At 50.9% G+C, this 19,347-nt stretch overlaps 2 protein-coding genes and 1 long non-coding RNA gene across 3 annotated transcripts; 1 reads left to right on the plus strand and 2 right to left on the minus strand.

The window, feature by feature from the left end:
* Window positions 1-424: 424 nt before the first annotated feature.
* On the minus strand, window positions 425-4,291 carry TMED9 (transmembrane p24 trafficking protein 9). Its single transcript, XM_080803668.1, has 5 exons — window positions 4,056-4,291; window positions 3,786-3,886; window positions 2,688-2,813; window positions 2,228-2,374; window positions 425-1,296 (listed from the first exon to the last, which is right to left on the minus strand). Exons 1-5 carry the CDS (start codon window positions 4,237-4,239, stop codon window positions 1,147-1,149), a joined length of 708 nt encoding a protein of 235 aa, XP_080659794.1. The 5' UTR covers window positions 4,240-4,291; the 3' UTR covers window positions 425-1,146.
* An 8,573-nt stretch (window positions 4,292-12,864) lies between these two features.
* On the plus strand, window positions 12,865-15,368 carry LOC308343669 (transmembrane emp24 domain-containing protein 9-like). The gene is made up of 5 exons (XM_080804808.1): window positions 12,865-13,135; window positions 13,505-13,605; window positions 13,917-14,042; window positions 14,608-14,754; window positions 14,880-15,368. The coding sequence occupies exons 1-5, from the start codon at window positions 12,982-12,984 to the stop codon at window positions 15,027-15,029; spliced, it is 678 nt and encodes a 225-aa protein (XP_080660934.1). The 5' UTR covers window positions 12,865-12,981; the 3' UTR covers window positions 15,030-15,368.
* LOC308343670 lies at window positions 15,346-17,895 on the minus strand. The gene is made up of 3 exons (XR_013966893.1): window positions 17,742-17,895; window positions 17,496-17,596; window positions 15,346-15,750 (listed from the first exon to the last, which is right to left on the minus strand). It is a non-coding gene; the product is annotated as an uncharacterized lncRNA (long non-coding RNA).
* Window positions 17,896-19,347: the final 1,452 nt, after the last annotated feature.

Below are 19,347 nucleotides of genomic sequence, written 5' to 3' on the forward strand. Positions count from 1 at the left end.
AATCTCAAGCTTTTGGCTAAAACCATCGACATCCTCATCCCCACCAGCCCAGGGATTTCTGTCCTTCCCAAACCTGCAGCACTTCTGTTCAATGTACATTCCCTTCCTGAACGAGGCCCTTCCTCGCAGCACCATGACAGTGACTTCCACCTGCTCTGGAAAAGCAGGGAGGGCACTTTGTTACAAGGGAGAGGGCACAGAGGAAAATGGTGCAAATCTGAGCACCAAGCCCCCAAGTTTCTTGTTTTATGGTCTTGGGCAAACCCACTACCTATCGCCTGCTGCAGGAAGTTGGAGAGAGGACAGAAGGACTAAAGTTCCCAGGTGGATTTTCATCTTGGAACATGAAGTGCTTTGCACAGTGGAACAAATGACATTCCCCAAGCACCTCCGTGTTATGGCCACTGCAGTAACTACACTGGACAAGAAGTCAATTTTTTTTTTTTTATTGGGAAACCAATGTAACAAACCTAGACTTATTGAAAATGAAATCAGTAACTAAGACTCTGCAGGCCCCATCCCCAACCAGCACCAAGGCCTCTGCTTGGCCTGACCCCAGTTCCTCAAGCTCCCAAAAAGGACAACCAATTTGAGAAGATGAGGTCAAGCTCCAGGCTACTCTCCCCACACTGCAACTCCCTTCACCCCCGCCCTCCATTGACACAAACATCCTGGATCAGCAGTCTGGGCCCAAGGAGGGTACAGTGAGGTTCCCAAGGGTGGCAGGGAATCACAGCCACACCCCCACCTGCTCAAAAATCCCACGTTAGCAAAGGAAGACAGAGAAAAGACTGGCTGGCCCACCCGCTCCCCTCCCCCCAGCCACCCCAGACAACAGCCTCACGTCCCTGATCAGTAACACTGTGATTGAGGTGCCAGTGGGGCTCCCAGTGGCTTCACCAGCCCCTGGGTGATTACTGCAAAGGGCTCAGAGCCCAGGGGAGGGGGCAGGCACTGCCCTACCATCTGCTCAGTATCAGCCAGCCAAACCGCTGCCCTAAGCTTATGCTGGGGGGTGCCTGTAGCCCCTCTCCCCTCCAGATAGCCACGGCTCGGAACCAGTCCTCCTGCCAGAGAAAAATCAGTTCCAGGAGGCCCTTTCTCCCCCAGCCTGGGAGGAAGGATGGCCTGTGAGGCCAGGGATGGCTACACCAGCTTCTTCGCTTCAAAGAAGCTTTTGAGGTGCCGCATCTGCCAGACACCGATGGCTACGAGGATGAGGGTCTGCAGAATGGACCACCACAGCACCCTCTGGTTGGTGCTCTCACTCGTTTGCCGGAAGCGCTCCTCTCGCCACTGTGGGAGGAGAGAAGGGAAGAGGGGCTTAAGGTTGCTGGGCCCCAGCTGGCACCATTGTAACTGGGAGGGGAACCCAGGGCCAGGCAGCTCCACTCAGCTTCCCGTCAAGTACCTGCAAACACCTGAAGAGAACCCCCTCCCCCACATGGGGACTGCGTTCCTCCTCCCCTGCCAGAGGACCTCAGGGAACCCACTCATTTAAGCCTGTCTGCTCCTCTGTCAGGAACAGCCCTCCCCTGGTCCCCTCATGGAGCCTCGGGCAGAGGTAAAGTAGCTGCAGTATCACCCCATCAAAGAGAGCCGTCTTCTAGCACTCAGCAGTGGACATGCTCTCACCTCTCTGCCCGGGTCTCCCCAGCTGCTCCTTGAGGACTGTGGGCACAAGCTGCAAACTGGTGGCCCAGTGAGGACATCTGGCACGCATGTGTGTTTTGCAAATATTTAAAACCCAGGAAAAATCAACATAGCTTCTCTTGAAACCCAGGTCTAGAATATCTGCAAGGCTGCCCTCAGCTGACAATTAACTGAGGTCCCTGAGGCTTAAACACGTTAACAGTCCTTATGGTCACAGAGCCACTCATGGTCCCACCCTGGCTCCCCTACACAATGGAGTTTGAAATAGCTGCTCCTGGAAGCACCTGGAGCCATGGAATTAACACCCAAGGTATTAGCATCAATTCCTCCTCTTGTCACTGTGCATGTGTCATTGTGATTTAGAGCAGTGACAGCTTCTTAAGAACCTGTCTCCTTGGTTACAAACAGGAGTTAGTGGTACCCACCCTGCCTTTTAGACTTGGCAGAGCAGCATAGACATGTGAATCCCTTGGGTTTCATAATGAAACCCAAGTTTGACCTGCATGCAACTTCTGCACGAGCCAGGGGAAGGCACCTGGGATGAAGCCCACCCAGAAGGTCCTGCCCAACATACCCGTTGGTAGTTCTGCTCTTTCTGGATCTGCTCTACCTGCTCCACCAGCTGTCTCACTCGGAGCTGCAACTCACTCAGCTTGTCTTTGGCCGCAATTTCTGCATAGTCGTTGGCGTGTTCCCCTACCTGGATGTCCAGGTGAACTCTCTGGGGACAGAAAAGGAAAAGAAAAAATGAGGCAGCCCTGCTCCATTGTCCTGCCAGGGATGAGCAGCTGGTCCTCCACAGTGTCTGGCCCTATGTAGCTCTGGGAAAACAGGAAAGAATCAGCTTGGCTGAGGCTTGGACCAAGGCACACACAAGGAGTTCAGCAACTGTGCCTGGATGTTCACTGGAAACCCAGAATTTTTATGAAGCACAAATCCGACATACTCATCTCACACCCAAAGCACCTCCAAGTCTCCAGGCCTGAGCAGGGTCTAAAACTTGAAAGCTACAAATCCCACGTGGTTCCACTCACCAACATGCCTCCAGCAAAAAGAGAGAACTTGGTGGAATTGGAGTGAAGACAGATCTGGTGTTCGCCAGGGGTATGGGAGGTGAAAGTGAACCTGCCTTCAGAGCCATACTGTCTGGCCAGGATGACCTGGAGAGAAAAGCCTTCAGTGAGTGTTATAGCGGGATAGGGCCGGAAGGAAACAGGGCTTCATGCTCTCAGTGCCTGAAAGTTGGCAAACAGAGTCCTAAGCACCTCACAACATGACAAGGTCCAGAGAGCTGCTCTGCAGCAGTTGCCAAAAGCCTGTCTGAGAACTTTCTCGGGCAGGGCTGAAGGGTCTGAGATGGAGCTGACATGTGATTGCTCTTGGGAAGGGCCCTTTATCCAGAGCTCCTGCCATTTCCGCTCTTTTGGTCTGGTTCTTTTTTGAAACGAAAGGTGACAACTAAGGATTTTTGTTTTTCTTTTGCTTTAATATCCTTACTTGTCGGGGCGCCTGGGTGGCTCGGTGGGTTGAAGCCTCTGCCTTCGGCTCAGGTCATGATCCCAGGGTCCTGGGATCGAGCCCCGCATCGGGCTCTCTGCTCAGCGGGGAGCCTGCTTCCCTTCCTCCCTCTCTGCCTGCCTCTCTGCCTACTTGTGATCTCTCTGTCAAATAAATAAAATCTTAAAAAAAGAATCCTTACTTGTCGAAATTAAAAGCTGCTCACTCGTTTTGGGAAGCAGCCCGTTCTGGGAAATCCTCAAGTCTAGCTGTCACAGCATCAGAGTGACCGAAATTCTTTGACGGCCAGCACCACAATTAATCCACCAACCACGCCTACCAGACAGGGGTTTCCATCTCGCAGGCCAGGAAAACGGCGGCGGCGGCGGCTCGGGGCGGGGAAGGGGCTCGGCCGAGTCAGGCAGCAGTCGGCAAGAAGCTGAGAGGAGCCGCTAGCCAGCCCCGCAGCAGCCCAACTGTGGCCTCGAGCGCAAATCCGGGATCTTCTCACCAGCACCCAGCTATGCTCAGCAGTGGAGCGGCTGCGGCGAGCAGGAGGGGAAGAACCAGCACCTGCGGGGTCTGGCGGGGAAGGGCAGAGCAGAGGGCTCGGCGGGGCTCAGGGGCCGGCTCACCTTGTCCTCTGGGTCCTTCACCTCCACGAACATGCCGAGGCCGGGGGTGGCCGGCTGGTACTCCTCCCGCTGCTTGTCATACAGCTGCGTCCGGTAGTTTCCTGGAGGAAGTGGGGCGAACCCAGGTCAGAGGAGCGCGAGGTGGTGTGGAGTCGGGCCCCGCCAGGACGCGGCGAGACCCGCTGCTCCCCGCTCTGGCAGAGTGGACTCTCCCGCGCCCCCCGCCCCAAGACCAAGGTCTTGTTCCAAACTCTCCCCTTTCACCCGCACCTATAACCATGGTCTCATCCGGAATCTCCTCAATAAAGCACTTCTTTTCAGTCTCCCCGATGTGGAAGTAAAGCGCGCCTCCGCGGGCCGCAAAACACAGCAGCAACACGAAGGCCCGAATCACCGTGCCCAGTCCCGCTCCGGTCCGGGGCCCGACGACCCTCACGCCCTGCTCCGCAGCCATCTTGCCCCACCTGCCGGCGCAAGCGCAGCCGGCGGCGCCACGTAGCCCTGCCGCCGCCGCCCCGGGGCCTGCCGGGACAGCGAGTTCGACCGGCTGGACTACAAGTCCCGAGATGCCCCGCGGCCACGGCGAGGCAGTATCTGATTGGAGAGCCGCTTCTGCCCGCAACCTAATTGCGCCCTCAGAATTGAAACCTCCTTTGCGCTGATCGCGGTGGCTCCGGCGGCTACTGGTGTGTATCAACTGTTTACAGATGCTCCCAGTAACGCAATTTGTGGTCGCAGAATGAATTATGGCCAGATACAGGATTGAAACCGAGGATCCCTGACTTGATATTTCTGCGTGCGACACTCTGGACTGCTATTTTTAAAAACTGAACTCTGAAAAAATGACACCAGAAGTGCACCAACTTACCTTTGGGGAAAAAATAAAAGAAACCTGGGAGACATCCTTTACCACTTCTTTGCCACCTCCAAATTCATCCACTCCTAGATCTGGTCTGATCTGGTCTGTATGGTCCCAGGCATCCTTCCCCCCATCCCCCGCCCCGCCTCCGTCCCCGCATCAGCCCAGACATAATCCACCAGGGCCTTTCTGCAGAGCTCGCCCGAGATGGCTCCTCTCTGGAACGTGGTTCGGTGCCTCAGTTGTTCCGCAGGTGAAGGAGTATCAGTGGGGGGCTTGAGGGCAGAGCCGCCGCGTTTTGGAGGTCTCTGCGCTCAGTGTGAGATCAGCAGAGGTCTGGGTGGGACCTTCGTGTCCTTCCTGTATTTTATCCATATCCCGGTGTATTTTGGAAGCTCTTCGGACTTGGCAGTTTCTGATTGTGCTACTTCAGGGTTTCATAGAAGTTGGAGGTTTTCTCTCTAATTTGGGTTCTCTTTGTTGTTTCGTTTGGTCTTGGGGAGGGAAATTTAATGAGGATGTGTTGACATTTCCCCCTCATTGGACTCTTTACCTTATTTTTCTTAAAAGCAACAATATAACATCATCTTGTTTCATACCTTATTTTTTTAACCATTCCTGTGATGAAAGTGGTTAAGATTTCTTTCCCCTAATCATTTGCTGTCATATATATTGCTGCAATAAAAATTTGTGTTCATTTGTTTTTTTTTAAAAAGCATTACTGTAGGACATTGTGTGTGTGTGTGTGTGTGTGTGTGTGTGTGTGTGTTTCTTATAAATTGCCCTTTCCATCTTCATACCAATTTACAGTCTCACAGGCAGAGTGTTTTGGGGCTTACTTCCCCACACCCTGGACAAAGGTTCTCAACCTTTTTAATCTTGCAAAATAATTGAATGAAAAGTTGTATTTCACTATTCTCTTAATTTTTATTTCCTTGGCTATGGAGCGTTTTTTTGTTGGTCGTTTGTTTTCTTCTGTGAATTACAGCTTGTGTTTTTCTTAGTGCTATTTTTTAAAATCTCTGTCTCTTTAAAAAAAATATTTTATTTATTTGACAAAGAGTGGGAATACAAGCAGGGGGAGTGAGAGAGGGAGAAACAGGCTTCCCGCAGAGCAGGGAGCCTGATGTGGGCCTTGATGCCAGGACCCTGGGATCATGACCTGAGCCGAAGGAAGCACCTGACAACTGAGCCTCACCCAGATACCCATTTCTTAGTGCTATTATAACTACATGCTACTAGTGCTGATGTCACCACCATTCGGGATTCACAAATGATTACAGAATTAACATATGATAACATTCTATAATAGACATTTTTAGTATTTTTATTTTTTTAAAAGATTTTTTTTTTTATTTGACAGACAGAGATCACAAGTAGGCAGAGAGGCGGACACAGAGAGAGGGGGTAAGCAGGCTCTCCACTGAGCAGAGAGCCCGATGCGGGGCTCGATCCCAGGACCCTGAAATCACGATCTGAGCAGAAGGCAGAGGCTTAACGCACTGAGCCACCCTGGCACCCCTTTAGTATTTTTTAAAATTAAACGTTTTACATTGAGATAATTATAGATTCACATGCAGTTGTAAAAACAATGCAGAGTGATTTAGTGAACCCTTTACCCAGTTTCTTCCATGGTAACATTTTGCCCAAGTATAATGCAATGTTACAACCAGGATATTGACATTGATACAGTCAAGACACAGAACATTTCCTTCACCACATGGATCCCTCATGTTGTGTATTCAAGCCATACCCACTTCCCTATTCCTTCACCGTCTCCTTAACCTCAGACAAGTAATCTATGTTCTCCATTTCTATAATTTTGTCATTTCAAGAATGTTAAATAAATGAAACCATACAATATGTGAACTTTTGAGATTGGCTTTTTTCACTCGGTTAATTATCTGGAGATTTAATCAGCTTATTGCTTACATCAATAATTATAGCAAAAAAGTAGCCATAACATATAATGTGTACAGCCATAATTTGTTTGATATTGATGAGGGAGCGGGAGGCTGGCTGAGGACAAAGCAAAAGCTGGCATCCGCTCCCCTCGGTGATGTATGTGGCATTCCTCAGGTACCCCTGACTGCCAAAACAAATAGTTAACTTGTTGAGATCACAATCCCGCAAGACAGGAGTTACATTACCAATAGCACAATTTCCAGAGGCAAATGACTCAGTTCCTCAAGCCTTAATGTCACCCTCCCCTCCATAAACAAAACTGAAGGAGGCTGGGGTAGAAGGAAGTTAAGTTTCTTCTATACCTAAATCTCACTAACAAAGACGCTTGATAGCAGGATTGTGACATCCCACCAGGAATCTCCCAACCATCTTGATGTTAATGGCTTGCCAAAAGACAACATTGATCAAGCCTCCCTGCACCTTGGAGGCCTCCTTTAGCATATGAAAGCTCCGTTCAAACCTCCATTTCCCTCACCTTCCCCCAACCGCAGGGTACATAACCTGCCATCCCTCACAACCCGGGGCAGCTGCAGCTCTTCCTGCCCACGGGTCCTGTCCCCGTGCTTTAATAAACCACCATTTTGCACCAAAGATGTCTCAAGAATTCTTTCTTGGTCATCGGCTCCGGACCTCAGCCCACCGAACCTCACCCAGGTTCTAGAACTTCATCAATATCAACCACAAGAAAGGGGTGAGAATAGAGCTATTAAAGGAGCAGAGATGTTTTTTCTGTTATTGAAGGTAAACTGGTAAAAATTCAAATTAGAATGTTTAGCTTTAGAACATTAAATGCCATTCACATGGTAACCACAAAGAAAATAGCTGTAAAATATACAGAAAAGGAAATGGGAAAGGAATTTAAATGTTTCACAACTAAAAAATTAACTAAATGCAAAAGAAGATAGTAAAGGTAAATAGTAAAAGAAGAGTAAAAAATTAACTAAATGCAAAAGAAGGTAGCAGGGAGTAGAGGGACCAAAATAAAAGCTATAAGAAAATAGAAAAGAAATAGCAAAATGACAGAAGTTAAGTCCCTCCTTATTGGTAATTACTTAATTAATACATTTTTTAAAGATTTTATTTATTTATTTGACAGACAGAGATCACAAGTAGGCAGAGAGGCAGGCAGAGAGAGAGGGGGAAGCAGGCTTCCTGCTGAACAGAGATCCCGATGCGGGACTCAATCCCAGGACTCTGGGATCATGACCTGAGCTGAAGGCAGAGGCTTAACCCTCTGAGCCACCCAGGCGCCCCCTTAATTAGTATTTTTTAGAGGGAACACACACAAAAGTTGGGGAGGGGGAGCTCAGCTCTGAGCCTCCATCCCTACCTCCTTCTTCATTTGCCTAATTCCTTTTTATCCTATTAAGACAAGTTCAGCAACATTGTCTTACTTGTTTCCTTCTTCTGGGTGCTTTGACAATGCCTCCATTGCAGTGTTAACTACATTGAATTGCAATAGTCATTCACAAGCGAGGTGCTCCCGGGCTGATAGCCTGAAGAGATAAAGATATGGCCTTCTGCTTCAGATTTATCTCTGGTGCTCCCCACAGCCTAGCAAAGAACTAGCAACAGCCTCAGTATGCAGTTGATGTTTGCTTGGAGAAAGGGAAGAGAGAGGAAAAAGAGAGAAAGAGTATGGAGGGAAAAGGAGGGAGAGACGTGAAAATGAAAGAGAAGATGGAAGAAGAAAGAAATAGTGAAGGACAGAGAGAAGAGGGAAGGAGGAAGGCAGAGGGAAGCAAGCCAGGAAGGAGAGGGGAGGGAAAGAGGGAAGAAGGGTAATGATGACACATAGGTCATACTCTATGTCTTTTTTTTTTGTGATGTCTCCTCCTGATTATTTCCATAGGCATCCTGACCTGGGCATAGTAAGGGTGGAAGGTTCTGTACATAAAATCAGAGCTGCCCTGTGCAATTCTTCTGCTCTGGCGTTGGGTGGATTCTTTTGGTTTGGTGCTGATTTTCACACCATCCCCAGAACACCACCAAGCCACCCCTTCCTCTGAACCACTGCCTTCTACACTCATCTTCCCCCCCTGGACTGTGGAAAAACAACTTCCATTCCTTGTGACCATCTCTACAAAGAAAATTCCTAAGGAAGTTCTTTTCCTTTTGCTCTCTATCTTAGAACACCTAGACATGAGGGCGCTGGTGCTGGATTCCAGGATATCACAATGTTCTGCTGAACGACCTTCGCCACCCTCCTCAGGCTTCCAGTGGTCCCTTTAACAGGATCCTTCCACTCCTGGTGAGTTTTCTCAGGAGTCTCATTGGGTGTCCCATCCATTGTTCCTGAGGTTTTGGGCAGTCCGTCCTACAGGTCTGTGCCTGACTGAACCCTAACTGAGGGCTTGTGTCCTCCTGCTCCCCAATACTTTGGGGGTACCTGTGGATAGGGCAAATCAGGAGAGTAGCCAGGCTGTGCCTCAGTCCCTGAGAGTCAGGAAATAATTGACCCCAAGACTCAGAGGACTTCTAGGGGAAATGTGGCCAAACGCTATAACACCTGCCCACCTAAGTCTCAGCTCTACTATGGCCAAAATACCATGACATTTTCCCATAGTAAAATGTTTGCAGTCTCCACAAAGTTATCTGTCTTCTAAACATCTCTTCTGGACAGTTAAAGAAATGCAGACTTGACTGAGGCACCAGGACACTTCTCTGGGTTCAGCTTCCCCCAAGGGCAGATCCTTTCTCCTCATGTCTGAGGTTGCACAGATGAACCTGATTTCTCAGAGCATCTTCTATTGCCATCCTTTGTCAAGTTCCCTAACCAGTAACAGCTCCTGCCCTGGAAGGAAGCCTTTTCATCATTCCTGCATGGGGGAGGCCTCATTCTTCAGGTTCAAAGTTCAAAGGTGATCCATTGTCTCTGATGAAAAAAAAAAAAAAAAAACCCACAACAGAGAAAAGGGAGGGAAGGGACAAAACGTGGAGACCAACATGGAGTGAAGAGGGGCAGGATGGCAAAAGCAGACAGTGACACAGTTGCGGCCTACTTACTTCCCCTTCCCTCCCTCTGCCCCATCATCCCATAGCCCCTTCCATGTCTCTGATTTCCCTGTACTCAAATGTAGGTTTTTTTTTTAATATTTTATTTATTTATTTGACAGACAGAGATCACAAGTAGGCGGAGAGGCAGGCAGAGAGAGAGGAAAGGAAGCAGGCTCCCTGCCAAGCAGAGAGCTCAACGCAGGGCTCGATCCCAGGACCCTGAGACCGTGACCTGAGCCGAAGGCAGAGGCTTTAACCCACTGAGCCACCCAGGCACCCCAATCTTCATGTATTTCACAGAGAGAGAGAGAGAGAGACACCAGCAGGAGGAGCTGCAGAGGGCAAGAGAGAAGGAGAAGAAAAAGCAAGCTCCCAGCTCAGCAAGGAACCTGATTCAGTGCTCAATTCCAGGACCCTGAGATCATGACCTGAGCCAAAGGCAGACACTTAACTGACTGAGCCACCCAGGTGTCCCTGATTCTGGACTTCTTAAAAAAGTTTTAAAATTATAAATTATATCAAACCTACCACTGTATGAGTGGAAATTAAGTCTTTATGCAATTTTATATGCTGTAATATTTCTTCAAATAAATCTCTTCTTAAAAAAAACCCTAAGTCTGAGGTCTTTGGTGAACCACAGATGAAGCAAGTAGATGTACCACCCCAGTGTCTTCTTTGAATGTCACAAATGGCACCCAGGTTCAGTGATCTTGGCAGTCATTGTGGAATGAGATTTTTGCCAAGTGAGAGGATCCCAGAAGGGTGGGTTCACTTCTCTTATGTTCCTAGTCTTGTTATTGGTCAGAAACAGTTGTTCGTTCGTTCGTCCTTCCTTCCTTCCCTCCTTCCTTCCTTTCAGGGGGAGACAGAGAGAGTGTGTGCATGCCTGAGAACATGAGGGTGGGGGAGGGACAGAGGGAATGGGAAAAGCAGACTCCCCACTGAGTGCAGAGCCCCCTTCCCCACCCACCTCCATGAGGCCCTATACCAGGACTCTGAGCCCAGGACCCCAGCCAAAGTCAGATGCTTAACTGACTAAGCCACCAAGCCCCACCCCCATCCCCACCCCCGGTTGTTCTATTTTAACGAAACACTTGTGCTACTTGGACAGTCATGTCCAACTCCTTCCTAATGTCTGGGTTCTGCGCCTTGAAATCTCACTGGTGCCCTATATCCTTACATACACGTAGCTGCAAGCATTTTCCACTTTTGACCCTTTGGGAGGTTCCTGTGGGTAGTCTGGCCAATGGACCACTGCCATGCAAGAGTGGTATTCACAGTGTGGTGTGGGTGCTGGTACTGGTTCATGTTTGTTATAGGTCTGCAACGAGGTAAGAGCAGATATTGAGTAAGTGTTTAGGAATTCTTACAGAAATTTAATATTGATGTGATATCCAAACACATGATTAGTTTCATTTTTTTTTAAAATTGTATTTTATAGGAGTATTGGCTTGTGAGGGTTTGCAAATTTTATTAAAAACAAAGCAGAGCCTATGCTTTACTACAAGTGGTGGTACTGGTCTGGAGAGGAATGACGGTTCAGGACCACGGACAGCACCTCCGTCTCCCGAGCCTGATTTCTACCTCTGCTCCCAGCTCTGGCTAACTCCCCTGGTGAATAACTAGCTCTCAGATCCAACAGATGCTTTCCAGCTCTTGTTTTATTTGACCTTTCTAAAGTATGACTTTTGTTAACATCCGAATCTGTCATTTTTGTTTAATGATCATTCCCAGTGAAGAAATAAAAAACGCTCCCCTAGGATTGCCAATGAACTACACCACTAAAATGAGGGGACCAGGGACACCTGGGTGGCTCAGTTGGTTAAGCAGCTGCCTTCGGCTCAGGTCATGATCCCAGCGTCCTGGGATCGAGTCCCACATCGGGCTCCTTGCCCCGCAGGGAGCCTGCTTCTCCCTCTGCCACTCTGTCTGCCTATGCTCGCTCGCGCTCTCTCTCTCTCTGACAAATAAATAAATAAAATCTTTAAAAAAAAAAAAATGAGGGGACCATTCCTGGTAACTAAAAAACATATTGTCAATCTTTTTTTTTTTTTTTTTTAGATTTTATTTATTTATTTGACAGAGAGAGAGTGAGAGTGAGCACAAGCAGGGGGAGTGGAAGGCAGAGGAAGAGGGAGAAGCATGTTCCCCAGTGAGCATGCGGGCCTCAATCTGAGGACCCTGGGATCATGACCTGAGCTGAAGGCAGACGCTTAACTGACTGAGACACCCAGTACCCCCATATTGTCAATCTTAACACCTTGTATTGATTATACACACACACACACACACACACACACACACACATACATATATCATCATAATCATAACATATTTGCTGAATAAACTGATGAGCACCTCTTACTACCAGGCACTAGGTGGTTGAAGACTTCATCCCATTACCTGGGTTGGGCTACAGCTTTCTGTTGACAAGTTTGGGTCCACACTGTTCTACCCAGGGCACTGTGAACTTTTGATTTCTCGAGATTTGCTTTTTCTGGGTCCCCATTTTGTAATGTTGGCTTCATCCTCCCACCCCTTTCAGTTGTGTACCCCTACCCTTTTCCAGTGGCTTGCTTGCCATTTTCTCTTCCCTCCAGGCTCACCAGTGCAGAGAAAAGTACGCTGGATGAAGGGCTCCCCTGTTCAAGCAGGCTTGGCACCTTCTGCGCCCTCAGATTCAGTCCAATTGCCTCCTCCCTCCACGTTCCTATAACTTTTCTTCCCCCAGTCCCTTAACTGGTCTGGCTGCTAGGCAATCCTAGGTCCTCCTGCCTAAATTGCTCTTGTTCCCCGCTGCTCAGGGAGATTTTAACCAACCTTCAAGGCTTGAGTCAAATCTAACCCCTTCCATGAAAACAGCGACGTCTCCTCCTCCCCTTCTTGAATTACTGCTTCAGACTCTCAACCCCACGGGGCTTCTCATTCCGTCTCACCATGTCACCTCCTTTCCGCAATCAATCCTAAGCTCTTCAAGGTTCAAGTCCAAGTAATAAACTTCCCATTATCCCCATTCTTTCCGCACACATCTGGGGTGGCTGCCCTGTAAGTTGTAGAGGGCAAGCCCCCTCCCCTCTCTGAGGCTGTTATCTCAAACCGGAAGAAGGGCTAACAGCACCTATGCCTTCCCGAGTTTCTGCGCGGAGCAAGTGAAGCGGGGCCTGGGTTGGGTGGGGGCTCGCGGGGCCCCTTCGCTGCGTGGGGCGGCGGGAACGCCCCGGGGGCGGGGCCGCGCGGCGGCTCCCGGGAGTTGTAGTCCGCGAGCGCGTTCGCAGTCTCCGCAGCCTCCGCGCGGAGACCCGTGGACTCGCCTGCGAAGGTGGCGGGGGCCTGCGGGGCTCGAGGAGCTGGGCCCGGGGCTGGCCCCGGGCAGGGATGGAGCAGAGCGCGAGCAACCGGTATGGCCTGCCGCTGCTGCTAGGGCAGCTGCTGGCGCTTATGGGCCACGGGGGCGCCTTCTACCTCGAGGTCCGCGAGCTGGAAGAGAAGTGCTTCATCCAGGAGATCCCCGATGGTACCGTGGTCATAGGTGCGCGCGCCGGCCTTTCCGGCCTTGCCCTTCCTGCACCCAGAGTCCTGAGAGGGGAGGGGAATAGGGCGCCCTGGCACCAGCGCAGACCCTACCTCCCCTCCCCTGCCGGGGGCCGGCGTGGGCTCGGGGGTAATGGGTGGACAGCAGTCTGGCCGAGGCATCCTCTCTCTTGCCTGTGCGGGGGCCGGGGGGCGCCGAGTCTAATGCAGACTCTAACGAGGGCAGAGAAGTGGTGTTGGAGAAGGGAGGAGAGGCAGAGGGCCGTGGTCAGGGTTAGATCTTCCTGTCCCCCCACCCCCAACCCCGGACCACCATGTCTGAGTCAGGGCGATGGTCGGGAATGCACCTCTGTTACCTCTACATTAGGTAACTACAAGACGGAGCTATACGACCCTGCTATGGAAAAGTACCAGCCCTCCCCACAGTGGATCAATTTGTTCGTGTTTGTGAAGGACCCCGAGAACAAGGTGAGGCAGGCCTTTACTCCTTGCAGCACCCCCCAAGGTCCCAGCATCAATGTGTGGCCTTCTCTGGTCCCTCATTTCTCACAGAAGGATCTGTTTCCTAACAGGCAGGCTAGCTCAAGGAGGGCCATGGTCTTTGCGATCTTGTATTCTGTATTAACGACGTTGGCATATGGGAATTTCCAGCCAAACCGATCCCATTTCCCTTACACCCACCCCCCTGGCCTGCGGGGGTCTGCACCTGGGATTCTCCTGAAATCTCCTGGAAGCAGGTACACCGCTAACTTGTGCTCACTGAAGGCTGCTTCCTCTAGAACCTCCTGGCCCGGCAGTACGGCCCTCAGGGAAGCTTCACCTTCACCTCGCAGTCTCCAGGAGAGCACCAGATCTGCCTCCACCTCGAGTCCATCCGGTTCGCCCTCTTCTATGATGGCAAGCTGGTGAGTGTGGCCGGCAGGAGGTCCACCGTCCCCAGGCGTTCCCTTTCTCAGCCTCTATAGAGTGAGAAGGGTGTGGTGGGTGGTGCCTATTGAGTAGGTCTGGGACTTTACCTCAAGTACGCATCCCAAGAAATGGTCCTGAGGATGAAAGGGGACCTGAGGAGGGAGTCACTCAAGATTTAAAATGCTCCCTTGGCTCCAGGCCATCCCTAGGATAAAGACCAGGCTTCGTAACAGGAGGTTTAGAGCTATTCTGCATCTGAGCACTTCCGGGCTCTCCAATGTCACCTCCCAATTCAGAACTTCTAGTAAACTGCCTGGCTCAGAGTCACAGCTCTATTTCTCTGCACATGTTGTCCCATCGTTTGTGTTCTGAATATAGAACTCCACACAAGCCAGGTCCTGATCTGGTGTCTGGACCCCCAGAGCAGGGCCAGTCACCAAGTCAGTGTGTAAGGAATGGAACCCCCAGTGTCAGGCCCAGCCGGGGATGTAGAAGCTAAATTCCCGGCAGGTTCATGGAGCTGAGCTCCCTGACTCCCCCCTCCTGGGTTCCCCATTCCAGGCCATTCACTTGGACATGCAGTTGGGCGAACACACCAATGATTACGCAGAATTTGCGGCCAAGGACAAGCTGACCCAACTGCATCTGCGTCTACAGCAGCTTGTGGAGCAGGTGGAGTTGATCCAGAAGGAGCAGGAGTACCAGAGGGTGAGGGGCTGGGTTGGCCCAGCTGGGATAGGGGACGATGTGTGACCTCCTGGGAAGTGGCTCTTCCAGCTCTGCCCCCAGAGGGTGCTCTAGACAGTCATCTTTTCCCTTCTCTCCTCCCACAGTGGCGAGAGGAGCGCTTCCGGCAGACGAGCGAGAGCACCAACCAGCAGGTGCTGTGGTGGTCCATTCTGCAGACCCTCATCCTGGTTGCCACCGGTGTCTGGCAGATGCGGCACCTCAAGAGTTTCTTTAAAGCCAAGAAGCTGGTATAGGTGGGCCCCAGAAACCTAGCCCCAACTCATTCCCTTTCTCTTAACTGATGGCAAGTGGCCTGGCTTGGTGTACTTCCTGGCTTCTGAGTCCCCCAACCCCATGGGGGTTGGGGTAGGGGTGGGGGACAGAGGACCTCTTTGAACTGGTTTCTCAGCCGGCACTTGGGAGAGGATGGGTTTCCCACCAGCCACTTGGCTGGGGAGCTGCAGGATTCTCTGGGGCTCTGGGCTGCTGAGGAGGACTGGGAGGGTGCCCCCACCCCCCATGGCTAACCCGGATGTACTGTCCCAAGATGGAGAGAATTAAGAATGTCTATAAACTGCCAACTTTCTGACCTGAACATTTATTGCCTCCCGCTCTGCGATTCATTCTGGTGTTTTGTTTCTAACCAGACATTAACATTAAGGTTCTGCATGCATTTTGTGGGGACTGATCCCAAAATGGATGGGGTGAAGAAAGCTTGTTCTCCAAAAGCCTTAGCAACCTGTGGAGGCCTTTCGAGAAAAGTCCAGTTTGGGCCCATCTTATGGGTAACCTGAGTGCTTGTGCTGATCCTGTGCCTCTTTGTGGGGCTCTGGTCCCCACATGTGCTCTTCTGCTGGTTTTTTCCAGGCAGTCGGACGAGCACCTCTGTTTTCATACTACTCTTCAACCAACCTGTGCCTCTCTTTATGATGTCCCAGGTTGATTTTTTTTCAGGACATGCTTTCTTTTCTTTCCCTTTAAAAAAAAAAAAAGGATTTCAAGTAACTGTTTACATTAGAGTCAGCATCTCGTTAACTCAACTGTCAACAGGTGCACACGGGTGTAGATAACCAGGCATCTAGGTACCCAGTGCTTCTGGCTCATCTGAACTCTGCTGGTTGCCCTGTTGGGAGAGTCATCTCACATATGAATCTGACATTTTCTGTGATAAGGAAATTCACTGGCTGGACCCTCAACAAAATGAAGTCCAACTCCTCAAGGTTAAGGACGTCAATAAAGGGAGACTCCCCATGAGGAGGGGGATATGGCGAAAGCCCAAGCACTTGGCCCCTGAGACAGACACATCCTCCCCTAGGATACGCTTGAGGGATGCTGCAAGCCTCGGGTATTTGCTCATCTGTGGATGTGGTCCTGACTGGCTTCTGAAAAGTATGAGTGGACTGAACTGAAGGCTGGGGGTGGGGGGAAACCACTGGAGAGTAACCTCAGACCAAAGTATGTGATCTTAGGGCCCATTACCCTTATCTGAAGGGGGGTGTGTGTGTGTCGGGGAGGGGGGTGCTCTGCTCTCTTTCATAGAAGAAGCAAAATGATCCAGAAAGGCACATTCTCGCACATAGTGCCTATGGTCTGATACCAAATGAGGCACGGCTCAAACAACAGGTAAAGGTGGTGTGTGCTTATGAGAAGGTTATGTGCCAAAAATGACATGATATAGCGCTGGCTTAGTCTAGGTGGTCAGAGAAGCGTGCTTTTTAGAATTGCATTTGTGATGAGGAGTCAGCTGGGGAAGTGTGTTCTGGCCAGAAGGAATGGCACATATGGAAGCCCTGAGGCAAAAAAAAAATATGGCAATTTGAGAAACGAAAAAAAAGTAACTCTATCATAAACTGGACTCTAAGAGAGACCACAGGACAGATCTGGTATTTGCCAGGGGTATAGGAGGTGAAAATGAACCTGCCTTCAGAGCCATACTGCCCACCCAGCATGACCTAGGGAGAAGGGGCTTCAGCAAGTGTTACAGGGGGGATGAGGCTGGAAGGAAACAGGGCTTCACGCTCTCAGTGCCTGAAAGTTGGCAAACAGAGTCCTAAGCACCTCACAACATGACAAGGTCCAGAGAGCTGCTCTGCAGCAGTTGCCAAAAGCCTGTCTGAGAACTTTCTCGGGCAGGGCTGAAGGGTCTGAGACGGAGCTGACATGTGACTGCTCTTGGGAAGGGCCCTTTATCCAGAGCTCCTGCCATTTCCGCTCTTTTGGTCTGGTTCTTTTTTGAAACGAAAGGTGACAACTAAGGATTTTTGTTTTCCTTTGGCTTTAATATCCTTACTTGTCGAAATTAAAAGCTGCTCACTCGTTTTGGGAAGCAGCCCGTTCTGGGAAATCCTCAAGTCTAGCTGTCACAGCATCAGAGTGACCGAAATTCTTTGACGGCCAGCACCACAATTAATCCACCAACCACGCCTACCAGACAGGGGTTTCCATCTCGCAGGCCAGGAAAACGGCGGCGGCGGCTCGGGGCGGGGAAGGGGCTCGGCCGAGTCAGGCAGCAGTCGGCAAGAAGCTGAGAGGAGCCGCTAGCCAGCCCCGCAGCAGCCCAACTGTGGCCTCGAGCGCAAATCCGGGATCTTCTCACCAGCACCCAGCTATGCTCAGCAGTGGAGCGGCTGCGGCGAGCAGGAGGGGAAGAACCAGCACCTGCCGGGTCTGGCGGGGAAGGGCAGAGCGGAGGGCTCGGCGGGGCTCAGGGGCCGGCTCACCTTGTCCTCTGGGTCCTTCACCTCCACGAACATGCCGAGGCCGGGGGTGGCCGGCCGGTACTCCTCCCGCTGCTTGTCATACAGCTGCGTCCGGTAGTTTCCTGGAGGAAGTGGGGCGAACCCAGGTCAGAGGAGCGCGAGGTGGTGTGGAGTCGGGCCCCGCCAGGACGCGGCGAGACCCGCTGCTCCCGCGCCCCCCGCCCCAAGACCAAGGTCTTGTTCCAAACTCTCCCCTTTCACCCGCACCTACAACCATGGTCTCGTCCGGAATCTCCTCAATAAAGCACTTCTTTTCGGTCTCCCCGATGTGGAAGTAAAGCGCGCCTCCGCGGGCGGCAAAACACCCCTCCCAGCCCAGCTCTGCGGCCGCCCTGCATTTGTCCCCACAGCCGAAGGCGGCGGCAGCACGTGACCTTGATGCAGCCGCAGGGCCTGCCGGGATGACGAGTTCCACTGGCTGGACTACAAGTCCCGAGATGCCCTGGGCTCCAGCGAAACAGTACCTGATTAGGGGGCGGATTTCGCTCGCAATAGAGTTGGGGCCCCAGAATTGAAAGCTTTCCGTGGATTGTCGTGGTGGCCGGCGAATGGTAGTGATGATTAGCTTTTTACGGATGCTGGAAGTATGTTTGTATCGTACGTTATGCCGTATGCTTGTGGTGGCAGAGTGAATTATGGGCAGATACAGGCTTGAAACCGAGGATCCCAGACTTTCCTCCACGTGTCTGCATTTACACTTTGGGCTTGCTTCCATTTTAAAAAACTGAACTTTGAGGGGTCTGAGTGGCTCAGTGGGTTAAGCGTCAGGCTCTTGATTTCAGCTCAGGTTTTGATCTCCCAGGTCCTGAGTTTGGAAAAGCAAAACGCAGGGGCGCCTAGATGGCTTCCTCAGTTAAGCATCCCCCTCTCGATTTCTGCTGAGGTCATGATCTCAGGGTCATAGGATTGAGCACCCGTCCCACAGGGGTTCCAGGCGGAGTCGGCTTGAGATTCCCTTTCTATCTCACTCTGCCCGCCCCCCGCCGCCCGGCGCCAAGTTCGCGCCAGCTTTCTCTTTCTAGGATAAACAAATCAATCTTAAAAAAAAAAAAAAAAAGAAAGAAAGAAAGAAAAGAAAAGAAAAAACAAAAAACAAAACAAAACAAAAAACCCTCTGAACTTTGAAAAAGTGACACAAATGGTGCACCAACTTACTTTGGCGGGAGGAAAAAAAAAAGCCAAGGAGACTCCCTTTACCTTTTTTTGCTCTCCAAAACCCATCCACTCCTAGATCTGGTCTTATCAGGTCCCAGGCATCCCCGCACAGCATCAGCACCGACATCATCCACGTGGGCTTTGCTGCAGACGCTGGGCGGTGGTGGCTCCTCTCCAGGCTGGGTTTGGTGCCCTAGTGTCCGCAGGTAAAGGAGTATTGGTGGGGGTCTTGGGGACAGTCGCCTGTTTTGGAGGGCTCTGTGCTCAGTGTGAGATCAACAGAGGGTCTGTGTCTGCCCTTCCAGGATTTTATCCAAATTCCAGTGTATTTGGCAGCTCTTGGAACTTAGCATGTGCCACCTAAAGGCTTCATAAAAATTGGAGGTTTTGTCCATCAACAGATGAATGGATAAAGAAGATGTGGTATATATATACACAATGGAATACTATGCAGCCATCAAAGGAAATGAAATCTTGCCATTTGTGACGATGTGGATGGAACTAGAGGGTATTATACTTAGCGAAATAAATCAGTCAGAGAAAGACAACTATCATATGATCTCCCTGATATGAGGAAGTGGAGATGCAATGTCGGGGGGGGGGCGGGGATTGGGGGGGGGAGGAAAAGAAAAAATGAAAGAAGATGGGATTGGGAGGG

This window comes from Martes martes (assembly GCF_963455335.1).
Source record: "Martes martes genome assembly, chromosome: 5".
In the NCBI taxonomy this organism is placed as follows: domain Eukaryota; kingdom Metazoa; phylum Chordata; class Mammalia; order Carnivora; family Mustelidae; genus Martes; species Martes martes.

Bases quoted from the DNA above. Each gene is read 5' to 3' on its own strand.
- TMED9 (XM_080803668.1), bottom strand. From the start codon at position 4,239: ATGGCTGCGGAGCAGGGCGTGAGGGTCGTCGGGCCCCGGACCGGAGCG. The intron at 3,887-4,055 runs GTGCGGGTGAAA...CACTTCCTCCAG, and splicing joins GGATGAGACCATGGTTATAG to GAAACTACCGGACGCAGCTG. The intron at 1,297-2,227 runs GTATGTTGGGCA...CTCCTCCCACAG, and splicing joins AAGAGCAGAACTACCAACGG to TGGCGAGAGGAGCGCTTCCG.
- LOC308343669 (XM_080804808.1), top strand. From the start codon at position 12,982: ATGGAGCAGAGCGCGAGCAACCGGTATGGCCTGCCGCTGCTGCTAGGG. The intron at 14,043-14,607 runs GTGAGTGTGGCC...TCCCCATTCCAG, and splicing joins TCTTCTATGATGGCAAGCTG to GCCATTCACTTGGACATGCA. The intron at 14,755-14,879 runs GTGAGGGGCTGG...CTCCTCCCACAG, and splicing joins AGGAGCAGGAGTACCAGAGG to TGGCGAGAGGAGCGCTTCCG.